This window comes from Melozone crissalis, unplaced genomic scaffold, assembly GCF_028551555.1.
Source record: "Melozone crissalis strain CALT ecotype California unplaced genomic scaffold, PUWL_Pcris_2 ptg000727l_1, whole genome shotgun sequence".
In the NCBI taxonomy this organism is placed as follows: domain Eukaryota; kingdom Metazoa; phylum Chordata; class Aves; order Passeriformes; family Passerellidae; genus Melozone; species Melozone crissalis.
The window spans coordinates 662-24,471 of record NW_026536381.1 but is presented as its reverse complement, the minus strand read 5'-3'; the positions used below and the strand labels follow the sequence as shown (position 1 = coordinate 24,471).

The window sequence follows — 23,810 nt, the reverse complement described above, 5'->3', positions numbered from 1 at the left end:
GCCCCCGCGGGGGGGGGGGGGAGACGGCCCCGTGAGGGGGGCCCGGGAGAGACCACCCCCCGTGGGGGGAGAGGGGGGGGATGAGACCCCCCCCCACCCCCCCCATCCGTCCGTTCTCAATGGTTCCGCCGCCCATTCATGGGGGGCTGTGAGGGGAGAGACCACCGGGAGGGGAGGGGAGGGGGGGACCCCAAAATTGGGGGGGGGGGCTTGGAGGGGAGACCATCCCCAATTTGGGGGGGACTCTGAGGGGAGAGCCCCCCCAATTTGGGACGATACCACCCCCAATTTGGGGGTGATTCTGAGGGGAGACCACCCCCAGTTTAGGGGGACTTGGGAGAGACCACCCCCAATTTAGGGGGTCTCAAAGGTGATACCACCCCTATTTTGGGGGGCATTCTGAGGGGAAACCACCTCCAATTTGAGGGGGATTCTGAGGGGAGACCACCCCCAATTTGGGGGTGATACCACCCCCAATTTGGGGGAACTTAGAGGGGAGAACACCCTCAAAATTGGGGGGCTTAGAGGTCAGACCCTCCCCAGTTTGGGGGTGAGACCAACTGGATTTGGAGGGTTTGTGGGGGAGACCATCCCCAATTTGGGGGGGATTCTGAGGGGAGACCACCCCTAATTTGTGGGCAAGACCACCCCCAATTTGGGGGGATTCTGAGGGGAAACTACCTCCAATTTAGGGGGGATTTAGGGGAGACCACCCCCAATTTGGGGCGATACCACCCCCAATCTGGGGGGGATTCTGAGGGGAGACCACCCCCAAAATTGCGAGGACTCGGGAGAGACCATCCCCAGTTTGGGGGGGATTCTGAGGGGAGACATCCCCAATTTAGGGGGACATAGAGGGGAGAGTGCTCCCAAAATTGCAAGGACTTGGGGGAGACCACCCCCAATTTGAGGGGGATTCTGAGGGGAGACCACCCCCAATTTAGGGGTGATACCATTCCAGTTTGGGGGGGATTCTGAGGGGACACCACCCCCAATTTGGGGCGAGACATCCCAAATTTGGGGGGGATTCTGAGGGGAGACCACCCCAATTTTGGGGTGATACCACCCCAAATTTGAGGGGCTTAAAGGGGATACCACCCCCAATTTGGGGGGGATTCTGAGGGGAGACCACCCCCAATTTTGGGGCGATACCACCCCCAATTTGGGGGAACTCAGCAGAGACCATCGCAAATTTGAGGGGGGCTTAGAGGAGAGACCACCCCTAAAACTGGGGGGCTTGGAGGGGAGACCACTGCCAATTTAGGGGTGATACCACTCCCAGTTTGGGGGGATTCTGAGGGGAGACCACCCCCAGTTTGGGGGCGAGACCAACCCTAATTTGGGAGGGACTCAGGAGAGACCACCCCCAATTTGGGGGGGATTCTGAGGGGAAACCACCTCCAATTTGGGGGGGATTAAAGGGAGAGACCACCCCCAAAATTGTGAGGACTCGGGGGAGACCATCCCCAATTTGGGGGGGCTTAGAGGGGAGACCACCCCCAATTTGTGGGTGATACCATCCCAAATTTGGGGGGCAACTTAGAGGGGAGACCCCCCCCCAATTCGTGGGTGATACCATCCCAAATTTGGGGGGGATTCTGAGGAAAGACCACCCCCAATTTGGGGGGGGGATTTAGGGGAGAGACCACCCCCAATTTGTGGGTGATACCATCCCCAATTTGGGGGGGATTCTGAGGAGAGACCACCCCCAATTTGGGGGGAGACCACCCCCAATTTTTGGGAGGACTTGGGGGAGACCATCCCCAATTTGGGGGGCTTAGAGGGGAGACCACCCCCAAAATTGGGGGGGATTAAAGGGAGAGACCATCCCCAGTTTGGGGGGGATTTAGGGGAGACCATCCCCAATTTGGGGGCGATTAAAGGGAGAGACCATCCCCAATTTTGGGGGCAAAACCAACTCAAATTTGTGGGGGTGGAAGGGGAGACCCCTCCCCAAATTGGGGTTCCCCCCTCCCCAAATTTGGGGGTCCCCCTTCCCCAAAATTCCCAATTTTCCTTGGAATTTCCCAATTTTTCCCCAATTTTTTGGGATTTTCTGGCTGATTTGAGACCCCCCAAGACCCCCCAAAATTCCTCTTTTTATCCAGAGTTGGAATTCCCTGGAAATTTGGGAATTTTTGGGGTTTTTTGGGGATTTTTTAGGATTTTTTTATGACTTTTTGGGATTGTTTTTAGGATTTTCTTGGGATTTTTTTTTTATTTATTTGGGATTTTTTTAGGGTTTCTTTAGGACTTTTTGGGATTTTTATTTTCAGGATGTTTTTAGGATTTTCTTGGGATTTTGGGGGGATTTTTTAGGATTTTTGGAGGATTTTTTAGGATTTTTTTGGGATTTCTATGGGAATTTTTTTAGGATTTTCTTGAGATTTTTTTGAGTTTCTTTTGGGATTTTAGTTTTTTTTTAAATTTATTTGGGATTTATTTGGGATTTTTTTTGTTTTTGTGGGGGATTTATTCAGAATTTTTTTAGGATTTTCTTGGGATTTTATGGGGTGTTTTTGGGGGATTTTTGGGGATTTATTTTGGATTTATTTGGGATTTTCATGGGATTTTCAGGGGATTTCAGGGAAATTTTTTTTGGTTTTTTTGGGATTTATTTTGGGGTTTTTTGGGGGGTTTGGGGTTTTTTCTTTTAGGATTTATTTTGGAAGTTTGGGGGGTTTTGGGGTTTTTTTGAGATTTTTTGGGGGGATTTTAGGACAATTTTTGGGTTTTTTTGGGGATTTATTTTGGGATTTTTTTAGGGTTTGGGGGGGTTGGGGATTTATTTTGAGGGGATTTTTTGATTTTTTTTTTTTCATTTTCTTGGGATTTTTTAGGGCTCTTTTGGGATTTTTGGGCATTTTAGAGATTTTTTTTTTAGGATTTCTTTGGGATTTTCTTGGGGATATTTTGGGTGGAGATTTCGTTGTTTTGGGGCATTTTTGGATCTTTTTTGGGCGATTTTTTGGGCTTTTTTCAGCTTTTAAAATGTTTGGGGTTTTTTATTTCCTTGGGAATTTTTTAGGATTTTTTGAGGGGATTTTCTTGTAATTTTTAAAAAATATTTTTTGAGGTTTTGTTTTTTATTTTGTTTGATTTTTTGGGGGCCAAAATTTCACTTTTCCCCCCTGGATTTGTCGCTTCCGTCCCAAATTTGGGGGTTTCTCCTCCAGAAATGTCGGAAAAACATCCCAGAAATCCCCAAAAATTTGGGAAAAGAATCTCAAAAATCCCAAAATTGGGAAAAACATCCCAGAAAACCCCCAAAATTGGGAAATGTATCCCAAAACAATCCCCAAAAATTGGGAAAAATATTGCAAAAATCCCAAACTTTAGTAATAACCTCCCAGAAAATCCCCAAAAATTGGGAAAAAAAAATTTAAAAATCCCCAAAATTCCAAAATCTGGGAATTGCAGCTCCAGGAAATCCCAAACTTTGGGAAAAGGATCCCAAAAACCCCCAAAAATCGGGAAAAACAGCCGAGAAAATTCCCCAAAATTGGGAAAAGAATCCCAAAAATTCCAAAATTTACAATTGCAGCTCTGAACACCCCAAAATTTGGGATCAACGTTCCCAAAAAAACCCAAAAATTGGGAAAAATTTTGAGGAAAATCCCTAAAAAATCCCTAAAATTGGGAAAAACAATCCCAGAAAAACCCAAAATTTGGGAAAAGAATCCCAAAAATCCCAAAATTGGGGAAAATGTCCCAAAAACCCCCAAAACTTGGGAAAAAGATCCCAAAAAATCCGAGGAAATCTGGGAAAACATCCACAAAAAATCCCAAAAATTGGGAAAAGCATCCCAGAAAATTCCCAAAAATTGGGGAAAAATCCCAAAAAATCCCAAAATCTGGGAATTGCAGCTTCAAACTTCGGGAAAATATCCCAAAAAAACCCCAAAATTTGAGAAAAATATTCAGGAAAATCCAAAAAAATCCCCAAAATTGGGAAAAACATCCCAAAAAAAGCCAAAAAATTGGGAAAAACATCCCAAAAAAACCCCAAAATCTGGGAAAAATAATCAGGAAAATCCCAAAATATCCCCAAAGTTGGGGGAAAAAATCCACTAAAAAATCCCCAAAATTGGGGGAAATACCCCAAAAACCCCAAAATTTGGGAAAAAGATCCCCAAAACCTCCAAAATTTGGGAATTTCAGCTTTGGGACACCTCAAAATTTGGGAAAATAATCCCAAAAATCTCAAAAATCGGGAAAAACATCCCCAAAAATTGAGAAAAGGATCCCAAAAAATCCCAAAATTTGGGAGTGGTGACTTTGGGACGCCCAAAAATTGGGAAAATGATGCCAAAAATCCAGAAAGGCATCCCAGAAAATCCCAAAATTTGAGTTCAACATTCCCTAAAACCCCCAAATTTGGGAAAAATATTGAAGAAAATCCCCAAAAAATGGGAAAAACATCCCAAAAATCCCCAAAATTTGGGAAAAGGATCCCAAAAAATCCCAAAAAATTGTAAAACGTATCCCAGAAAACCCCCAAAAATTCGGATCAGCATTCCCAAAACCCCCAAAATTGGGAAAAAATATTCAGGGAAATCCGAAAAAATCCCCGAAATTGGGAAAAATACCCCCAAAACCCCCAAAATTTGGGAAAAACATTCCAGAAAATCCCCAAAATTTGGGAAAAACATTCCAGAAAATCCCCAAAATTGGGGGGAAATACTCCAAAAACCCCCAAAATTTGGGAAAAACCCCCCAAATTTCCCTTTGGAATTCCCGGATCAGGAAGAAAAAAATTCCATTAAAAAAATTCCATCAAAATCCCGGCACAGCTTCGACCTCGAGGTCGTTCCCCTCCAACAAATCCAAATTTTTTGGCATTTGAAGACCAAAAAATTCCAATTTTTTTTTTTTTGAATTTTGGGATTTTTGCGAATTTTGGGGGGTTTTGATGTTTCTGACTTGGATTTTTTGGGAAAAAAGAGGAAAATTCCCGATTTTTTCTGCCCTTTTTTGTGGATTTTATTGGAACGAAAGGAGCGGCTCCGACGTTTGCTTGGACTTTGGAGTTTGGCAGGAAAGCGCTGAGTCAGCGAATTCCAGGGGAAAAAATCGGGAATTCTGGGGAAAATTGGGGAATTCTGGGGAAAATCGGGAATTTTGGGGAAAATCGGGAATTTTGGGGGAATTTGCAGCTCCTGGCTGAGGATTCCACCGAAATTTTGGGGTTTTTTTGGGAAATTTTGGGGTTTTTGGGCTTTTTTTAGAGAATTTTGGGGTTAATCAGGAAGTGCTGAGTCAGCGAATTCCAGGGAATAAAAATTGGGGAATTCTGGGGAAAATCGGGAATTTTGGGGGAATTTGCAGCTCCTGGCTGAGGATTCCACTGAAATTTTGGGAATTTTGGGGGTTTTCTTGGGAAAATTTTGGATTTTTTGGGCTTTATTTAGAGAATTTTGGAGTTAATCAGGAAGTGCTGAGTCAGCGAATTCCAGGGGAAAAAAATTGGGGAATTCTGGGGAAAATCGGGAATTTTGGGGGGTTTAAAGTTGGAATTTGCAGCTCCTGGGTGAGGATTCCACAGGAATTTTGGGGATTTTTTGGGAATTTTTGAGCTTTTTTAGAGAATTTTGGGGTTAATCAGGAAGTGCTGAGTCAGTGAATTCCAGGGGAAAAAAATTGGGGAATTCTGGGGAAAATCGGGAATTTTGGGGGGATTTGCAGCTCCTGGCTGAGGAGTCCACCGAAATTTTGGGAATTTTGGGAGTTTTTTCAGGAATTTTTTTGGAATTTTGGGGTTAATCAGGAAGTGCTGAGTCAGCGAATTCCAGGGGAAAAAAAATCGGGAATTCTGGGGAAAATCGGGAATTTTGGTGGACTTTGCAGCTCCTGGCTGAGGTTTCCACAGAAATTTGGGAAAATTTGGGGATTTTTGGGGAATTTTGGGGTTTTTTTGGGCTTTTTTTAGGGAATTTTGGGGTTAATCAGGAAGTGCTGACTCAGCGAATTCCAGGGAAACAAATTTGGGAATTCTGGGGAAAATCCGGAATTTGCAGCTCCTGGGGGGGGATTCCACAGGAATTTTGTGATTTTTCAGGAATTTTGGGGGTTTTTTTGATTTTTGGGGGTTTTGTGATTAATCAGGAAGTGCTGAGTCAGTGAATTCCAGGGAAGAAAAATCAGGAATTCTGGGGAAAATCGGGAATTTTTGGGTGTTTAAAGTTGGAATTTCCAGCTCTAGGACTGATCTGGGTGAGGATTCCACAGAAATTTTGGGAAAATTTTGGGATTTTTTTGGAATTTTTCAGGGATTTTTGGGGTTAATCAGGAACTGCTGACTCAGGAAAAAAAAATTGGGGAATTCTGGGGAAAATCGGGAATTTTGGGGGGTTTAAAGTTGGAATTTGCAGCTCCTGGGTGAGGATTCCACAGGAATTTTGGGGATTTTTTGGGAATTTTGGGGCTTTTTTTGGGAATTTTGGGGATTAATCAGGAAGTGCTGAGTCAGCGAATTCCAGGAATCGGGAATTCTGGGGAAAATCGGGAATTTGGGGGGAATTTGCAGCTCCTGGGGGAGGATTCCACAGGAATGTTGGGATTTTTCAGGAATTTTGGGGGATTTTTTGGATTTTTTGGGGGTTTTGTGATTAATCAGGAAGTGCTGAGTCAGTGAATTCCAGGGAAAAAAAAATCAGGAATTCTGGGGAAAATCGGGAATTTTGGGGTGTTTAAAGTTGGAATTTCCAGCTCTAGGACTGATCTGGGTGAGGATTCCACAGAAATTTTGGGAAAAATTTGGGATTTTTTGGGATTTTTGGGGGATTTTTGGGATTTTTGAGGTCAATCAGGAAGTGCTGAGTCAGCGAATTCCAGGGAAAATGAAGTTGTGTCCATCATGGTGGAGAACTTGGGTCCATCATGGAGGTCCTTGGTGGGATGGAGAACTTGGGTCCATCATGGTGGAGAACTTGGGTCCATCATGGAGGTCCTTGGTGGGATGGAGAACTTGGGTCCATCTTGGTGGAGAACTTGGGTCCATCATGGAGGTCCCTTGGTGGGATGGAGAACTTGGGTCCATCATGGTGGCGAACTTGGGTCCATCATGGAGGTCCTTGGTGGGATGGAGAACTTGTGTCCATCTTGGTGCCCCTCTGTTGGCTGGAGAACTTGTGTCCATCGTGGTTGGCTGGAGAAGTTATGACCATCATGGTGAAGAACTTGTGTCCATCTTGGTGCCCCTTGGTTGGGTGGAGAACTTGTGTCCATCGTGGTTGGAGAACTTGTGTCCACCATGGAGGTCTTTGGTTGGGTGGAAAATTTGTGTCCATCATGGTTGGGTGGAGAAGTTGTGTCCATCATGGTGGAGAGCTTGTGTCCACCGTGGTGGGAAGGTGGGTCCATCATGGAGGACCCTTGGCTAGGTTGGAGAAGTTGTGTCCATCTTGGTGCGCCTCAATTGGGTGAAGAAGTTGTGTCCATCATGGTGGAGAACTTGGGTCCATCGTGGAGGATCTTTGGTTGGGTGGAGAACTTGTGTCCATCATGGTGACCCCTGGTTGGATGGAGAAGTTGTGTCCATCATGGTGGAGAACTTGTGTCCATCTTGGGGTGGAGAAGTTGTGTCCACCATGATGGGAAGGTGGGTCCATCATGGTGACCCTTGGTTGGGTGGAGAAGTTGAGTCCATCATGGTGGAGAACTTGGGTCCATCATGGATATCTTTGGTTGGTTGGAGGAGTTGGGTCCATCATGGTGGAGAACCTGTGTCCACCATGGTGGGAAGGTGGGTCCATCATGGTGGACCTTGGTTGGGTGGAGAACTTGTGTCCATCATGGAGGGTCTTTGCTTGGGTGGAGAACTTGTGTCCATCATGGTGACCCTTAGTTGGGTGGAGAAGTTGTGTCCATCATGGTGGAGAACTTGTGTCCATCATGGAGGGTCTTTGCTTGGGTGGAGAACTTGTGTCCATCATGATGACCCTTGGTTGGGTGGAGAAGTTGAGTCCGCCATGGTGGAGAACTTGTGTCCATCATGGAGGGTCTTTGCTTGGGTGGAGAACTTGTGTCCATCATGGTGACCCTTGGTTGGGTGGAGAACTTGTGTCCATCGTGGTGAGCCTCATTTGAGTGGAGAAGTTGTGTCCACCCAGATGAGTGTCTAGTTGGGTGGAGAACTTGTGTCCATCATGGTGACCCTTGGTTGGGTGGAGAAGTTGAGTCCATCATGGTGGAGAACTTGGGTCCATCATGGATATCTTTGGTTGGTTGGAGGAGTTGGGTCCATCATGGTGGAGAACCTGTGTCCACCATGGTGGGAAGGTGGGTCCATCATGGTGGACCTTGGTTGGGTGGAGAACTTGTGTCCATCATGGAGGGTCTTTGCTTGGGTGGAGAACTTGTGTCCATCATGGTGACCCTTAGTTGGGTGGAGAAGTTGTGTCCATCATGGTGGAGAACTTGTGTCCATCATGGAGGGTCTTTGCTTGGGTGGAGAACTTGTGTCCATCATGGTGACCCTTGGTTGGGTGGAGAAGTTGAGTCCATCATGGTGGAGAACTTGTGTCCATCACGGTGATCTTTGATTGGGTGGAGAACTTGTGTCAATCATGGTGAAAGCGTTGTGTCCATCTTGGTGGAGAAGTTGTGTCCATCATGGTGACCTTTGGTTGGGTTGAGAAGTTGTGTCCATCATGGTGGAGAACTTGTGTCCATCATGGTGACCCTTGGTTGGATGGAGAAGTTGTGTCCATCATGGTGACCTTTGGTTGGGTTGAGAAGTTGTGTCCATCATGGTGGAGAACTTGTGTCCATCTTGGGGTGGAGAAGTTGAGTCCACCATGGTGTAGGACTTGCGTCCATCATGGAGGATCTTTGGTTGGGTGGAGAACTTGTGTCCACCATGGTGGGAAGGTGGGTCCATCATGGTGACCCTTGGTTGGGTGGAGAACTTGTGTCCATCATGGTGGAGAACTTGTGTCCATCACGGTGATCTTTGATTGGGTGGAGAACTTGTGTCAATCACGGTGAAAGCGTTGTGTCCATCTTGGTGGAGAAGTTGTGTCCATCATGGTGACCTTTGGTTGGGTTGAGAAGTTGTGTCCATCATGGTGGGGAAGTTCTGTCCACCAAGATGAGCGTCCAGTTGGGTGGAGAAGCCATTTCCACCGTGGTGACCCTTGGTTGGGTGGAAGAGTTGTGTCCATCTTAGTGGAGCAATTGGATCTATCATGGTGGGGAACTTGTGTCCATCATGGTGGGCAAGTTGTGTCCAACATGGTGGAGAAGTTGTGTCCACCATGGTGGGGAGGTCGTGTCCGTCGTGGTGGAAGAGTTGAGTCCATGATGGAGGAGAACTTGTGTCCATCATGGTGACCCTTGGTTGTGTGGAAAAGTTGTGTCCATTGTGGAGGGTCTTTGGTTGGATGGACAAGTTGTGTCCATCTTGGGGTGGAGAAGTTATGTTCATCATAGAGGACCCTTGGTTGGGTGGAGAACTTGTGTCCATCTTGGTGCCCCTCAGTTGGGTGGAGAAGCCATTTCCACCATGGTGACCTTTGGTTGGGTGGAAAATTTGTGTCAGTCATGGTTGGGTGGTTGGGTGAAGAACTTGTGTCCATCTTGGTGCCCCTTGGTTGGGTGGAGAACTTGTGTCCATCTTGGGATGGAGAACTTGTGTCCACCATGGTGGAGAACTTGTGTCCACCATGGAGGACCTTTGGGTTGGGTGGAAAATTTGTGTCCATCGTGGTTGGGTGGAGAACTTTTGTCAGTCATGGAGGGTCTTTGGTTGGGTGGAGAACTTGTGTCCATCTTGGTGCCCCTCACTTGGGTGGAGAACTTGTGTCCATCTTGGTTGGCTGGAGAAGCTGTGTCCATCTTGGTGCCCCTCACTTGGGTGGAAAATTTGGGTCCATCATGGTTAGGTAGAGAACTTGTGTCCATCTTGGTGCTCCTGAGTTGGATGGAGCAGTTGTGTCCATCTTGGTGACCCTCGGTTGGGTGGAGAACTTGTGTCCATCATGGTTGGGTGGAGAACTTGTGTCCATCTTGGTGTGGAGAACTTGTGTCCACCATGGTGGAGAACTTGTGTCCATCATGGTTGGGTGGAGAACTTGTGCCCATCTTGGTGTGGAGAACTTGTGTCCACCATGGTGGAGAACTTGTGTCCGTCATGGTTGGGTGGAGAACTTGTGTCCATCATGGTTGGGTGGAGAACTTGTGTCCACCATGGAGGACCTTTGGGTTGGGTGGAGAAGTTGTGTCCACCATGGTGTAGCACTTGTGTCCACCGCCATGACCATCCAGCTGGGTGGAGAACCCATTCCCACCCTTCCCCAATCCATCTCCACCACCCTTGACCCCATCTCCTCACCATGTGTCCATCATGGAGGAGCTTTGGTTGGCTAGAGGAGTTGTGTCCATCATGGCGGAGAACTTGTGTCCATCATGGTAGAGAACTGGTGTCCATCATGGAGGGTCCTTGGTTGGGTGGAGAAGCCATGCCCACCATGGTGACCTTTGGTTGGGTGGAGGAGTTGTGTCCATCTTGGTGCCTCTCACTTGGGTGGAGAACTTGTGTCCACCATGGTTGGGTGGAGAACTTGTGTCCATCATGGTTGGGTGGAGAACTTGTGTCCACCATGGTTGGGTGGAGAACTTGTGCCCATCTTGGTGTGGAGAACTTGTGTCCACCATGGTGGAGAACTTGTGTCCATCATGGTGGAGAACTTGTGTCCATCATGGTTGGGTGGAGAACTTGTGCCCATCTTGGAAGGTCTTTGGTGGGATGGAAAATTTGGGTCCATCATGGTCGGGTGGAGAACTTGTGTCCATCTTGGTGTGGAGAACTTGTGTCCACCATGGTGGAGAACTTGTGTCCGTCATAGTTGGGTGGAGAACTTGTGTCCATCTTGGTGTGGACAACTTGTGTCCACCATGGTGGAGAACTTGTGTCCATCATGGTTGGGTGGAGAACTTGTGTCCATCATGGTTGGGTGGAGAACTTGTGTCCACCATGGTGGAGAACTTGTGTCCATCATGGTTGGGTGGAGAACTTGTGCCCATCTTGGTGTGGACAACTTGTGTCCACCATGGTGGAGAACTTGTGTCCATCTTGGTTGGGTGGAGAACTTGTGCCCATCTTGGAAGGTCTTTGGTGGGATGGAAAATTTGGGTCCATCTTGGTTGGGTGGAGAACTTGTGCCCATCATGGTTGGGTGGAGAACTTGTGCCCATCTTGGTGTGGAGAACTTGTGTCCACCATGGTGGAGAACTTGTGCCCATCATGGTTGGGTGGAGAACTTGTGCCCATCATGGTTGGGTGGAGAACTTGTGCCCATCTTGGTGTGGAGAACTTGTGTCCACCATGGTGGAGAACTTGTGTCCATCATGGTTGGGTGGAGAACTTGTGTCCATCATGGTCGGGTGGAGAACTTGTGCCCATCTCGATGCCCCTCACTTGGGTGGAGACCCCACCCCACCCTCCCAACCCACCCCACCACCTCCACCACCTCCCACCATCTCCTCTCTCTTTCCAGGACCCCTCCTCGGCCACTGCGCTCCGACGCCCTCCAGCTCCTGAACCCTCCCCGCCGCCGCCGTTGCCGCCGCCGTTGCCGCGGTACCGCCGCCCCCGCCCCGACCCCGCCGCCATGCTGCCGCCGCCATGATGATGGCCCGCAAGCAAGATGGCCGCCCGCCCACCTACACGGTCAGCGTGGTGGGGCTGTCGGGCACCGAGAAGGAGAAGGGCCAGTGCGGCGTCGGCAAATCCTGCCTGTGCAACCGCTTCGTGCGGCCCGGCGCCGACGACTTCCACGCCGAGCACACCTCGGTGCTCAGCACCAGTGACTTCGGGGGGCGCGTGGTCAACAACGACCACTTCCTCTACTGGGGCGAGGTGGCGCGGGCGCTGGAGGAGTGCGCCGAGTGCCGCGTCCACGTGGTGGAGCAGACGGAGTTCATCGACGACCAGACCTTCCAGCCGCACCGCAGCACGGCGCTGCAGCCGTACGTCAAGCGGGCGGCGGCCACCAAGCTGGCGTCGGCCGAGAAGCTCATGTACTTCTGCACCGACCAGCTGGGCCTGGAGCAGGACTTCGAGCAGAAGCAGATGCCCGACGGCAAGCTGCCCGTGGACGGCTTCCTGCTGTGCGTCGACGTCAGCCGCGGCATGAACCGCAACTTCGACGAGCAGCTCAAGTTCGTCTCCAACCTCTACAACCAGCTGGCCAAGACCAAGAAGCCGGCGGTGGTGGTGCTGACCAAGTGCGACGAGGGCGTCGAGCGCTACATCCGCGACGCCCACGCCTTCGCGCTGGGCAAGAAGAACCTGCAGGTGGTGGAGACCTCGGCGCGCTCCAACGTCAACGTCGAGCTGGCCTTCGGCACCTTGGTGCAGCTGGTGGACAAGAGCAGGGGCAAGGCCAAGATCGTCCCCTACTTCGAGGCCCTCAAGCAGCAGAGCCAGCAGATCGCCGCCGCCAAGGACAAGTACGAGTGGCTCGTCGGCCGCATCGTCAAGAGCCACCACGAGCTCTGGCCCGACGTCAGCCGCAAGATGGCGGCGGCGCCCGAGTACCGGGACTACGTCTACCTGGAGGGCACCCAGAAGGCCAAGAAGCTCTTCCTGCAGCACGTCCAGCGCCTCAAGCAGGAGCACATCGAGCGGCGCCGCAAGGTCTACCTGGCCCTGCTGCCCCAGGCCTTGGACGCCCTCGTGCCGGACCTCGACGAGATCGACCGCTTGAGCCGCGCCAAGCTCGAGAAGCTCCTGGAGGCCAAGCCGGATTTCCTCAAGTGGTTCGTGGTGCTGGAGGAGACGCCGTGGGACGCCACCGGCCACGTGGACGACGTGGACAACGAGCGCATCCCCTTCGACCTGCTGGAGACGCCGGCGGCCGAGCGGCTCTACGAGGCCCACCTGGAGAAGCTGCGCAACGAGCGGAAGCGCGCCGAGATGAGGAGGGCGTTCCGCGAGAACCTGGAGAGCTCGCCCTTCGTCACGCCCGGCAAGCCCTGGGAGGAGGCCAGGAGCTTCATCATGAACGAGGACTTCTACCTGTGGCTGGACGAGTCGGTCTACGTGGACATCTACGGCAAGCACCAGAAGCAGCTGATCGACAAAGCCAAGGAGGACTTCCAGGAGCTCCTCCTGGAGTACTCGGAGCTCTTCTACGAGCTGGAGCTGGACGCCAAACCCAGCAAGGAGAAGATGGGCGTCATCCAGGAGGTGCTGGGCGAGGAGCAGAGGTTCAAAGCTCTGCAGAAGCTCCAGGCGGAGCGCGACGCCCTCATCCTCAAGCACATCCACTTCGTCTACCACCCCACCAAGGAGACGTGTCCCAGCTGCGCCGCCTGCGTGGACGCGCGCGTGGAGCAGCTGCTGAGCGCGCGGTTCCTCCGCCACCGCCGCGACGACCCCTCCGCGACGGCGGACGCCGACGTCGACCGCATCAACCTGGTCATCTTGGGCAAGGACGGCTTGGCGCGCGAGCTGGCCAACGAGATCCGCGCGCTCTGCACCAACGACGACAAGTACGTCATCGAGGGCAAGATGTACGAGCTGGCCCTGCGGCCCATCGAGGGCAACGTGCGCCTGCCGGTCAACGCCTTCCAGACGCCGACCTTCCAACCGCACGGCTGCCTCTGCCTCTACAACTCCAAGGAGTCCCTGTCCTACGTGGTGGAGAGCATCGAGAAGAGCCGCGAGTCCGCCGCCGGCCGCCGCGACGGCCACTCGGCGCGGCTGCCCTTGACGCTCGTCTTGGTCAACAAACGCGGCGGCGGCGACGCCGGCGGGGAGACCCTGCAGAGCTTGATCCAGCAGGGCCAGCGGATCGCCGGCAAGCTGCGGTGCGTCTTCCTGGACCCGGCGTCGGCCGGCATCGGCTACGGCCGCAACATCAACGAGAAGCAGATCGGCCAAGTCCTCAAGGGCCTGCTGGACGCCAAGCGCAACCTCAACCCGGCGGCGGCCTGCGGGGAGGCGTCGGACGGCGCCGACCTGCGCGTGGCGATGTGCCTGATGTGCGGCGACGCGGCGAGCGCCGACGACGTGCTGGCGCCGATCCTGCGGAGCCAGGCGTGCCGGCCGGCGCCGGGCGGCGGCGCCGCGGTGCTGCTGGAGACGCCGGTGGGGTCGCAGCGGAGGAAGGTGGAGCTGTCCTTGCTGTCCTACCACGCCTCGTTCGGCTCGAGGAAGAACCGCCCGGTGCACGGTTACGTCGTCTTCTACGCCGCCAAGCGCAGAGCGTCCCTGGCCACCCTGAGGGCCTTCCTGGCCGACGTCCAGGACGTCGTCCCCGTCCAGCTGGTGGCCTTGGCCGAAGGTCCCGCCGATCTCCCGGACGACGACGTGAGCCGCGAGCAGCTGGCCGAGGGCGAGGAGATCGCGCAGGAGATCGAGGCCAGGTTCGCCGCTTGGCCGTGCGGGGCAGGAGGACGACCTCAAAGCAAGCTGGAGATCTTCCAAGCGTTCTTCAAGGACGCCTTGGACAAGAAGAACGCGGTGGAGGCCGCGCACGCGTACGACAACGCCGCCGAGGCGTGCGGCGCCGGCGAGGACGCCTTCGGCTCGCCGCGCGCCGGCTCGCCGCTCTGCAACTCCAACCCGCCCGACTCCGAGGAGGACCCCGAGCCCCCGCCCGGCTGCAGCCCCTTCCGCGAGGAGCCTCCCGCGGCGGCCGCCCCGCCCAAGGACCGCTCCAAGCCGTCCGCGGAGCTCGAAGGCAACGACGCTTCGAGTTTCTTTTCGGCGCTGGGGGCGTTCGACGGCAAGCCCGCCAAGATCCCGCCGCCGGTGAAGCCGAAGCCGCCGGTTCACTTCGACGCCAAAGGCGACCTCGGCTACCCGGAGCAAAGCCACCGCGACCTCCGCCGGCGCTCGGCGTCCTCCTCCGCCTGGCCGCCGCCGGATTGCTTCGACCCCTCCGACTACGCCGAGCCCGTGGACGCCGTGGCCAAGCCGCGCGGCGACGAGGAGAACATCTACTCGGTGCCCCACGACAGCACCCAGGGCAAGATCATCACCGTGAGGAACATCAACAAGGCCGCCTCCAACGGCGGCGGCAACGGCTCCGACGGCGAGATGGACGCGAGCTCCCTGGAGCGCGCCCGCCGGCCGCCCAACGCCGCCCGGCCGGCGCTGTACCGGGCGCGGTGCGCGCGGCTCGGGCGCTTCGCCGGCTACCGGCCGGGGCTGGGCGCCGGCAGCGACGACGAGGCGGGAGCCGGCAGGAAGAAGGACGAGGAGCCGGGCGGCCAAGGCGGCTACAAAGGGGACGGCGCGGGGATGGCGTACGAGGCGGGAGACGGGGAGGATCCGCGCAGGAGGAACATCTTGAGGAGCCTCAGGAGGACCGCCAAGGTGGGGCTTGGAGAGGTTTTGGTGGGATGTCCTTGGGGTCAGGTGTTGGTCAGTGGAGGATCTGAGCAGGAGGAACATCTCAAGAACGTCGGGAGGACCAACCAAGGTGGGGATTGGAGGAGTTATGGGGTGGTGGGATGTCCTTGTGGTCATCTCTGTGGTCAGATGTTGGTCAATGAAGGATCTCAAGATGAGGAACATCTCAAGAACCTCAGGAGGACCAACCCAGGTGGGTCTTGGGGGAGTCATTTTGAGGTGATGGTCAAGCTCAAGGTGGGTTGAGAATGGTGGCACATCCCAGTGGTCAGGTGTTGGTCAGTGCAGGATCTGAGCAGGAGGAACATCTCAGGAACCTCAGGAGGACCAACCAAGGTGGGGTTTGGAGGGGTTATGGGGCTTGGAGGAATTATGGAGTGGTGGGATGTCCTTGTGGTCATCTCAATGGTCAGTGTGTGGCCAGGTGTTGGTCAATGAAGGATCTCAGCAGGAGGAACATCTCAAGAACATCAGGAGAACCACCAAGGTGGGGATTGGAAGGGAGTTATGAGGTGGTGGGATGTCCCTGGGGTCAGGTGTTGGTCAGTGCAGGATCTCAGCAGGAGGAACATCTCAAGAACGTCAGGAGGACCAGCCAAGGTGGGGTTTGGGCTGGAGATCGGACTTGGAGGGGCCATTTTGGGGTGGTGGGATGTCCTTGGGGTCATCCCAGTGGTCATCTCAATGGTCAGTGTGTGGCCAGGTGTTGGTCAGTGCAGGATCTCAGCAGGAGGAACATCTCAGGAACCTCAGGAGGACCAACCAAGGTGGGTTTGGGGTGGAGGTGGGGCTTGGAGAGGCCGTTTTGGGGTGGTGGTCAAGCTCAAGGTGAACTGAGAGTGGTGGAACATCTCAGTGGTCACTGGAGGATCTCAGCAGGAGGAACATCTCAGGAACCTCAGCAGGACCAACCAAGGTGGGTTTGGAGGAGTTATGGGGTGGTGGGATGTCCTTGTGGTCATCCCAGTGGTCAGATGATGGTCAATGAAGGATCTCAGCAGGAGGAACATCTCAGGAACCTCAGGAGGACCAACCAAGGTGGGGTTTGGAGGGGTTATGGGGCTTGGAGGAATTATGGAGTGGTGGGATGTCCTTGTGGTCATCTCAATGGTCAGTGTGTGGCCAGGTATTGGTCAATGAAGGATCTCAGCAGGAGGAACATCTCAAGAACATCAGGAGAACCACCAAGGTGGGGATTGGAAGGGAGTTATGAGGTGGTGGGATGTCCCTGGGGTCAGGTGTTGGTCAGTGCAGGATCTGAGCAGGAGGAACATCTCAGGAACCTCAGCAGGACCAACCAAGGTGGGGTTTGGTGAGGTTATGGGGTGGTGGGATGTCCTTGTGGTCATCCCAGTGGTCAGATGATGGTCAATGAAGGATCTCAGCAGGAGGAACATCTCAGGAACCTCAGGAGGACCAACCAAGGTGGGGTTTGGAGGGGTTATGGGGCTTGGAGGAATTATGGAGTGGTGGGATGTCCTTGTGGTCATCTCAATGGTCAGTGTGTGGCCAGGTATTGGTCAAGGAAGGATCTCAGCAGGAGGAACATCTCAAGAACATCAGGAGAACCACCAAGGTGAGTTTGGAGAGGTTATGGGATGGTGGGATGTCTTTGGGGTCATCCCAGTGGTCAGTGGTCATCTCGGTGGTCATCCCAGTGGTCAATGAAGGATCTCGGCAGGAGGAACATCTCAGGAACCTCAGGAGGACCAACCAAGGTGGGAGTTCTGGGGTGGAGATGGGGCTTGGAGGGGCCATTTTGGGGTGATGGTGGGAATGGTGGAACATCTCGGTGGTCATCCCGGTGGTCAGTGGAGGATCTCAGGAGGATGATGAAGGTGGGATGAAGGTTGGAGGAGCCATTTTTGGGGTGCTGGTCAAGCTCAAGGAGGTCTCAGACATCTCAGTGGTCATCCCATGGTCAGTGTGCGGCCGGATGTTGGTCAGTAGAAGACCTCAGCAGGAGGAACATCTCAGGACCTTCAGGTGGGCTTTGGGGTCAAGGTGGGGCTTGCAGGGCTCGTTTCCTGGTGTCTCCCAGGATTTTCCAGGATTTTTCCCTAATTCCCCCAGGATTTTTCCCTGATTTCCCCCAGGATTTTTCCCTGATTCCCCCCAGGGTTTTCCAGGATTTTTCCCCGATTCCCCCCAGGATTTTTCCCCGATTCCCCCCAGGATTTTCCAGGATTTTTCCCTGATTTCCCCCAGGATTTTTCCCTGATTTCCCTTCAGGATTTTCCAGGATTTTTCCCTGATTCCCCCCAGGATTTTCCAGGATTTTTCCCTGATTTCCCCCAGGATTTTCCAGGATTTTTCCCCGATTCCCCCCAGGATTTTCCAGGATTTTTCCCCGATTTCCCCCAGGATTTTTCCCCGATTCCCCCCAGGATTTTCCAGGATTTTTCCCTGATTTCCCCCAGGATTTTTCCCTGATTTCCCCCAGGATTTTCCAGGATTTTTGACCGATTTCCCCCAGGATTTTTCCCCGATTTCCCCTCAGGATTTTCCAGGATTTTTCCCTGATTTCCCCCAGGACTTTTCCCGGATTTCCCCCCAGGATTTTCCAGGATTTTTCCCCGATTCCCCCCAGGATTTTCCAGGACTTTTCCCTGATTTCCCCTCAGGATTTTCCAGGGTTTTTCCCCGATTTCCCCCAGGATTTTCCCCATAATTTCCCCACTATTTCCCCACTATTTCCCAATAATTCCCCCATAATTTCCCCAATAATTCCCCAATAATTTCCCCACAATTCCCCATAATTTCCCCCTGATTTTCCCCATAATTCCCCAGAATTTCCCCCTCATTTTCCTGTAATTTGCCCCTGATTTTCCCCATAATTTTCCCCATAATTTCCCCATGATTTTCTCAGATTTTCCCCTGATTTTCCCCTGATTTTCCCCATAATTTCCCCAATATTTCCCCATAATTTCCCCATAATTTTCCCCACTATTTCCCAATAATTCCCCCATAATTTCCCCATAATTTTCCCCAGATTTTCCCCAGAATTTCCCCAGAATTTCCCCCAATTTTCCCCATTATTTCCCCATGATTTTCCCAGATTTTCCCCCATAATTTCCCCACAATTCTCCATAATTTTCCCCATAATTTCCCCATAATTTCCCCAATATTTCCCACTGTTTCCCCATAATTTCCCCCCTATTTCTCAATAATTCCCCCATAATTTCCCGCTGATTTTCCCCAGAATTCCCCAGAATTTCCCCACACTTTCCTATAATTTCCCCCTGATTTTCCCATAATTTCCCATAGATTTACCCCATAATTTCCCCACATTTTCCTGTAATTTTTCCTGGATTTTTCCCATAGATTTACCCCATAATTTCCCCACATTTTCCTATAATTTTTCCTGGATTTTTCCCATAGATTTACCCCCATAATTTCCCTATAATTTCCCCACATTTTCCTGTAATTTTTCCTGGATTTTCCCATAATTTCCCATTGATTTACCCCATAAATTCCCCAGAATTTCCCCACATTTTCCTGTAATTTTCCCCTGATTTTTCCCATAATTTCCCATAGATTTACCCCATAATTTCCCCATAATTTCCCCACATTTTCCTGTAATTTTCCCCTGATTTTTCCCATAATTTCCCATAGATTTCCCCCAATTTTCCCCATATTTTCCCCACATTTTCCTGTAATTTTTCCTGGATTTTTCCCATAATTTCCCATAGATTTACCCCATAATTTCCCCCATAATTTCCCCACATTTTCCTGTAATTTTCCCCTGATTTTTCCCATAATTTCCCATAGATTTACCCCATAATTTCCCCATAATTTCCCCACATTTTCCTGTAATTTTTCCTGGATTTTCCCATAATTTTCCCATTGATTTACCCCATAAATTCCCCAGAATTTCCCCACACTTTCCTATAATTTCCCCCTGATTTTTCCCATAATTTCCCATAATTTCCCCATAATTACCCCATAATTTCCCCACATTTTCCTGTAATTTTTCCTGGATTTTTCCCATAATTTCCCATAGATTTCCCCCAATTTTCCCCATATTTTCCCCACATTTTCCTGTAATTTTCCCCTGATTTTTCCCATAATTTCCCATAGATTTACCCCATAATTTCCCCATAATTTCCCCACATTTTCCTGTAATTTTTTTTCCCTCGATTTTTCCCATAATTTCCCATCGATTTACCCCATAATTTCCCCACATTTTCCTGTAATTTCCCCCTGATTTTCCCATAATTTCCCATAGATTTACCCCATAATTTCCCCATAATTTCCCCACATTTTCCTATAATTTTTCCTGGATTTTTCCCATAATTTCCCATTGATTTACCCCATAATTTCCCCATAATTTCCCCACATTTTCCTGTAGTTTTTCCTGGATTTTCCCCATAATTTCCCATAGATTTCCCCCATAATTTCCCCATAATTTCCCCACATTTTCCTGTAATTTTTCCTGGATTTTTCCCATAATTTCCCATAGATTTCCCCCAATTTTCCCCATAATTTCCCCACATTTTCCTGTAATTTTTCCTCGATTTATCCCATAATTTCCATCGATTTACCCCATAATTTCCCCACATTTTCCTGTAATTTCCCCCTGATTTTCCCATAATTTCCCATAGATTTACCCCATAATTTCCCCATAATTTCCCCACATTTTCCTGTAATTTTTCCTGGATTTTCCCATAATTTCCCATAGATTTACCCCATAATTTCCCCATAATTTCCCCACATTTTCCTGTAATTTTTCCTGGATTTTCCCATAATTTCCCATTGATTTACCCCATAAATTCCCCAGAATTTCCCCACACTTTCCTATAATTTCCCCCTGATTTTTCCCATAATTTCCCATAGATTTACCCCATAATTTCCCCACATTTTCCTGTAATTTTTCCTGGATTTTTCCCATAATTTCCCATAGATTTACCCCATAATTTCCCCATAATTTTCCCCACATTTTCCTGTAATTTTTCTTGGATTTTTCCCATAATTTCCCATAGATTTACCCCATAATTTCCCCACATTTTCCTGTAATTTTTCCTGGATTTTTCCCATAATTTCCCATAGATTTCCCCCATAATTTCCCCACATTTTCCTGTAATTTTTCCTGGATTTTTCCCATAATTTCCCATAGATTTCCCCCAATTTTCCCCATATTTTCCCCACATTTTCCTGTAATTTTCCCCTGATTTTTCCCATAATTTCCCATTGATTTACCCATAATTTCCCCATAATTTCCCCACATTTTCCTATAATTTTTCCTGGATTTTTCCCATAATTTCCCATTGATTTACCCCATAATTTCCCCATAATTTCCCCACATTTTCCTGTAGTTTTTCCTGGATTTTCCCCATAATTTCCCATAGATTTACCCCATAATTTCCCCATAATTTCCCCACATTTTCCTGTAATTTTTCCTGGATTTTCCCATAATTTCCCATTGATTTACCCCATAAATTCCCCAGAATTTCCCCACATTTTCCTGTAATTTTCCCCTGATTTTTCCCATAATTTCCCATTGATTTACCCCATAATTTCCCCATAATTTCCCCACATTTTCCTGTAATTTTCCTGGATTTTTCCCATAATTTCCCATAGATTTACCCCATAATTTCCCCATAATTTCCCCACATTTTCCTGTAATTTTCCCCTGATTTTTCCCATAATTTCCCATAGATTTCCCCCAATTTTCCCCATATTTTCCCCACATTTTCCTGTAATTTTTCCTGGATTTTTCCCATAATTTCCCATAGATTTACCCCATAATTTCCCCATAATTTCCCCACATTTTCCTGTAATTTTCCCCTGATTTTTCCCATAATTTCCCATAGATTTCCCCCATAATTTCCCCATAATTTCCCCACATTTTCCTGTAATTTTTCCTGGATATTTCCCATAATTTCCCATAGATTTACCCCATAATTTCCCCATAATTTCCCCACATTTTCCTGTAATTTTTCCTGGATTTTTCCCATAATTTCCCATAGATTTACCCCATAATTTCCCCATAATTTCCCCACATTTTCCTGTAATTTTTCCTGGATTTTTCCCATAATTTCCCATAGATTTACCCCATAATTTCCCCATAATTTCCCCACATTTTCCTGTAATTTTCCCATGATTTTCCCCATAATTTCCCATAGATTTCCCCCGATTTTCCCCATATTTTCCCCACATTTTCCTGTAATTTTCCCCTGATTTTCCCCATAATTTCCCATAGATTTCCCCCAATTTTCCCCATATTTTCCCCACATTTTCCTGTAATTTTCCCCTGATTTTCCCCATAATTTCCCATAGATTTCCCCCAATTTTCCCCATATTTTCCCCACATTTTCCTGTATTTTTCCCGGAATTTCCCAAATTTTTGCCCATCATTTTTGCCCCAGAAGCCGAAGGCCAAGGCGCGGCCGTCGCTGTCCAAGGCGCCGTGGGAGAGCAGCTACTTCGGGGTGCCCCTGGCCAGCGTGGTCACCCCCGAACGGCCAATCCCGGTGTTCATCGAGCGCTGCATCCAGTACATCGAGGCCACCGGTCAGTTGGGAAATTTGGGAATTTTGGGGAAAATTTTGGGGAATTTTTGGGAAATTTTTGGTGATTTTTTGGGAATTTTTCGGAATTTTTTCAGATTTTTTTTGGATTTTTTGTAATTTTTAAGGGATTTTTTGGGCTAAGTGAGGCTGCTTAAGTGAGGCTGGTTAAGTGAGGTCATCCTAAAATATGGGGATTTTTTAGAAAATATTTGGTGATTTTTGGGGAATTTTTGGGAATTTTCGTGAATTTTTTGGGGAATTTTCGCGATTTTTTTTTTTTATTTTTAAGGGTTTTTTGGGTTAAGTGCGGTTGTTGGTGAGCCAGAACATTTGGGAATTTTTTTGATTTTTTGTGATGTTTTTGGGAATTTTCACGAATTTTTAGTGATTTTCGGGGATTTTTTGGGGGAATTTTTCGTGATTTTGGGGGGGATTTTTGGGGATTTTTTCAGGATTTTTTAGGGGATTTTGGGGTTTTTCTTTGGGTTCATCGAGGCCATTGATGAGTCTGGGAAATTTGGGAATTTTGGGGGATTTTCTGTGGCCGGCGTGGTCACCCCCGAACGGCCGATCCCCGTGTTCATCGAGCGCTGCATCCAGTACATCGAGGCCACCGGTCAGTTGGGAAATTTGGGAATTTTGGGGGAAAATTTTGGGAATTTTTGGGAAATTTTTGGCGATTTTTTGGGAATTTTTCGGATTTTTTTCGGATTTTTTTCATATTTTTTTCGGATTTTTTTTTTTAATTTTTAAGGGATTTTTTGGGCTAAGTGAGGCTGCTTAAGTGAGGCTGGTTAAGTGAGGTCATCCTAAAAATATGGGGATTTTTTGGAAAATTTGCGGTGATTTTTGGGGAATTTTCGCGAATTTTTTGGGGAATTTTCGCGATTTTTTTTGAAATTTTTTAGGGTTTTTTGGGTTAAGTGCGGTTGTTGGTGAGCCAGAACATTTGGGAATTTTTTTGGAATTTTTTGCGATGTTTTTGGGAATTTTCACGAATTTTTAGTGATTTTCGGGGATTTTTTTGGGGAATTTTTCGTGATTTTGGGGGGGGATTTGTGGGGGATTTTTCAGAATTTTTTAAGGGATTTTGGGTTTTTCTTTGGGTTCATCGAGGCCATTGATGAGTCTGGGAAATTTGGGAATTTTTGGGGAAAATTTTGGGAATTGTTTGGAAAATTTTGGGAATTTTTCGGATTTTTTTTTAATTTTTTTCGGATTTTTTTCGGATTTTTTTCAGATTTTTTTTAATTTCTAAGGATTTTTTGCGGTTAATTGAGGTTGTTGGTCAGTCAGAACATTTGGGAATTTTTTAAGAATTTTTTGGAATTTTTTATTCATTTTTAGGAATTTTTTGGGAATTTTCAGGATTTTTTGTGAATAGTTTCTGAATTTTTTCGGAATTTTTCGGAATTTTTTTGGGTTCCTCATGGCTGTTGATCAGTCAGACAATTTGGGAATTTTTCGTGATTTTTTTGGGACTTTTTCGGGAATTTTTGCGGATTTTTTGTGATTTTCAGGGACATTTTGAGAATTTTTAGGGATTTTTCGAGGGGATCTTGGGTTTTTCTTTGGGTTCATCGAGGTCACTGCTCAGTCTGGGAAGTTTGGGAATTTTGGGGGGATTTTTAGGGAATTTTGGGGATTTTCTGTGGCCGGCGTGGTCACCCCCGAACGGCCGATCCCGGTGTTCATCGAGCGCTGCATCCAGTACATCGAGGCCACCGGTCAGTTGGGAAATTTGGGAATTTTTTTGGAATTATTTGGAAAATTTTTGGGGATTTTTTGGGATTTTTTTCAGATTTTTTTGTGGTATTTTTTGAATTTTTTTGGGGGTTAATTGAGGTCATCAGTCTAAAAATCTGGGAATTTTTTGGATTTTTTTTTTTAATTTTTGGGGAAATTTTAAGGGTTTTTTGGGAATTTTTTCTGAT

General features: G+C 49.1%; 1 protein-coding gene across 1 annotated transcript; it reads left to right on the top strand.

The window, feature by feature from the left end:
- Nucleotides 1–11,604: 11,604 nt before the first annotated feature.
- Nucleotides 11,605–23,603, top strand: ARHGAP35 (Rho GTPase activating protein 35; the record flags this gene model as incomplete). The annotated part of the gene is made up of 5 exons (XM_054295425.1): nt 11,605–15,328; nt 21,733–21,877; nt 22,166–22,185; nt 22,339–22,492; nt 23,418–23,603. Coding segments are annotated over exons 1-5 (4,207 nt in total), but the record flags the coding sequence as incomplete, so codon positions are not given.
- Nucleotides 23,604–23,810: the final 207 nt, after the last annotated feature.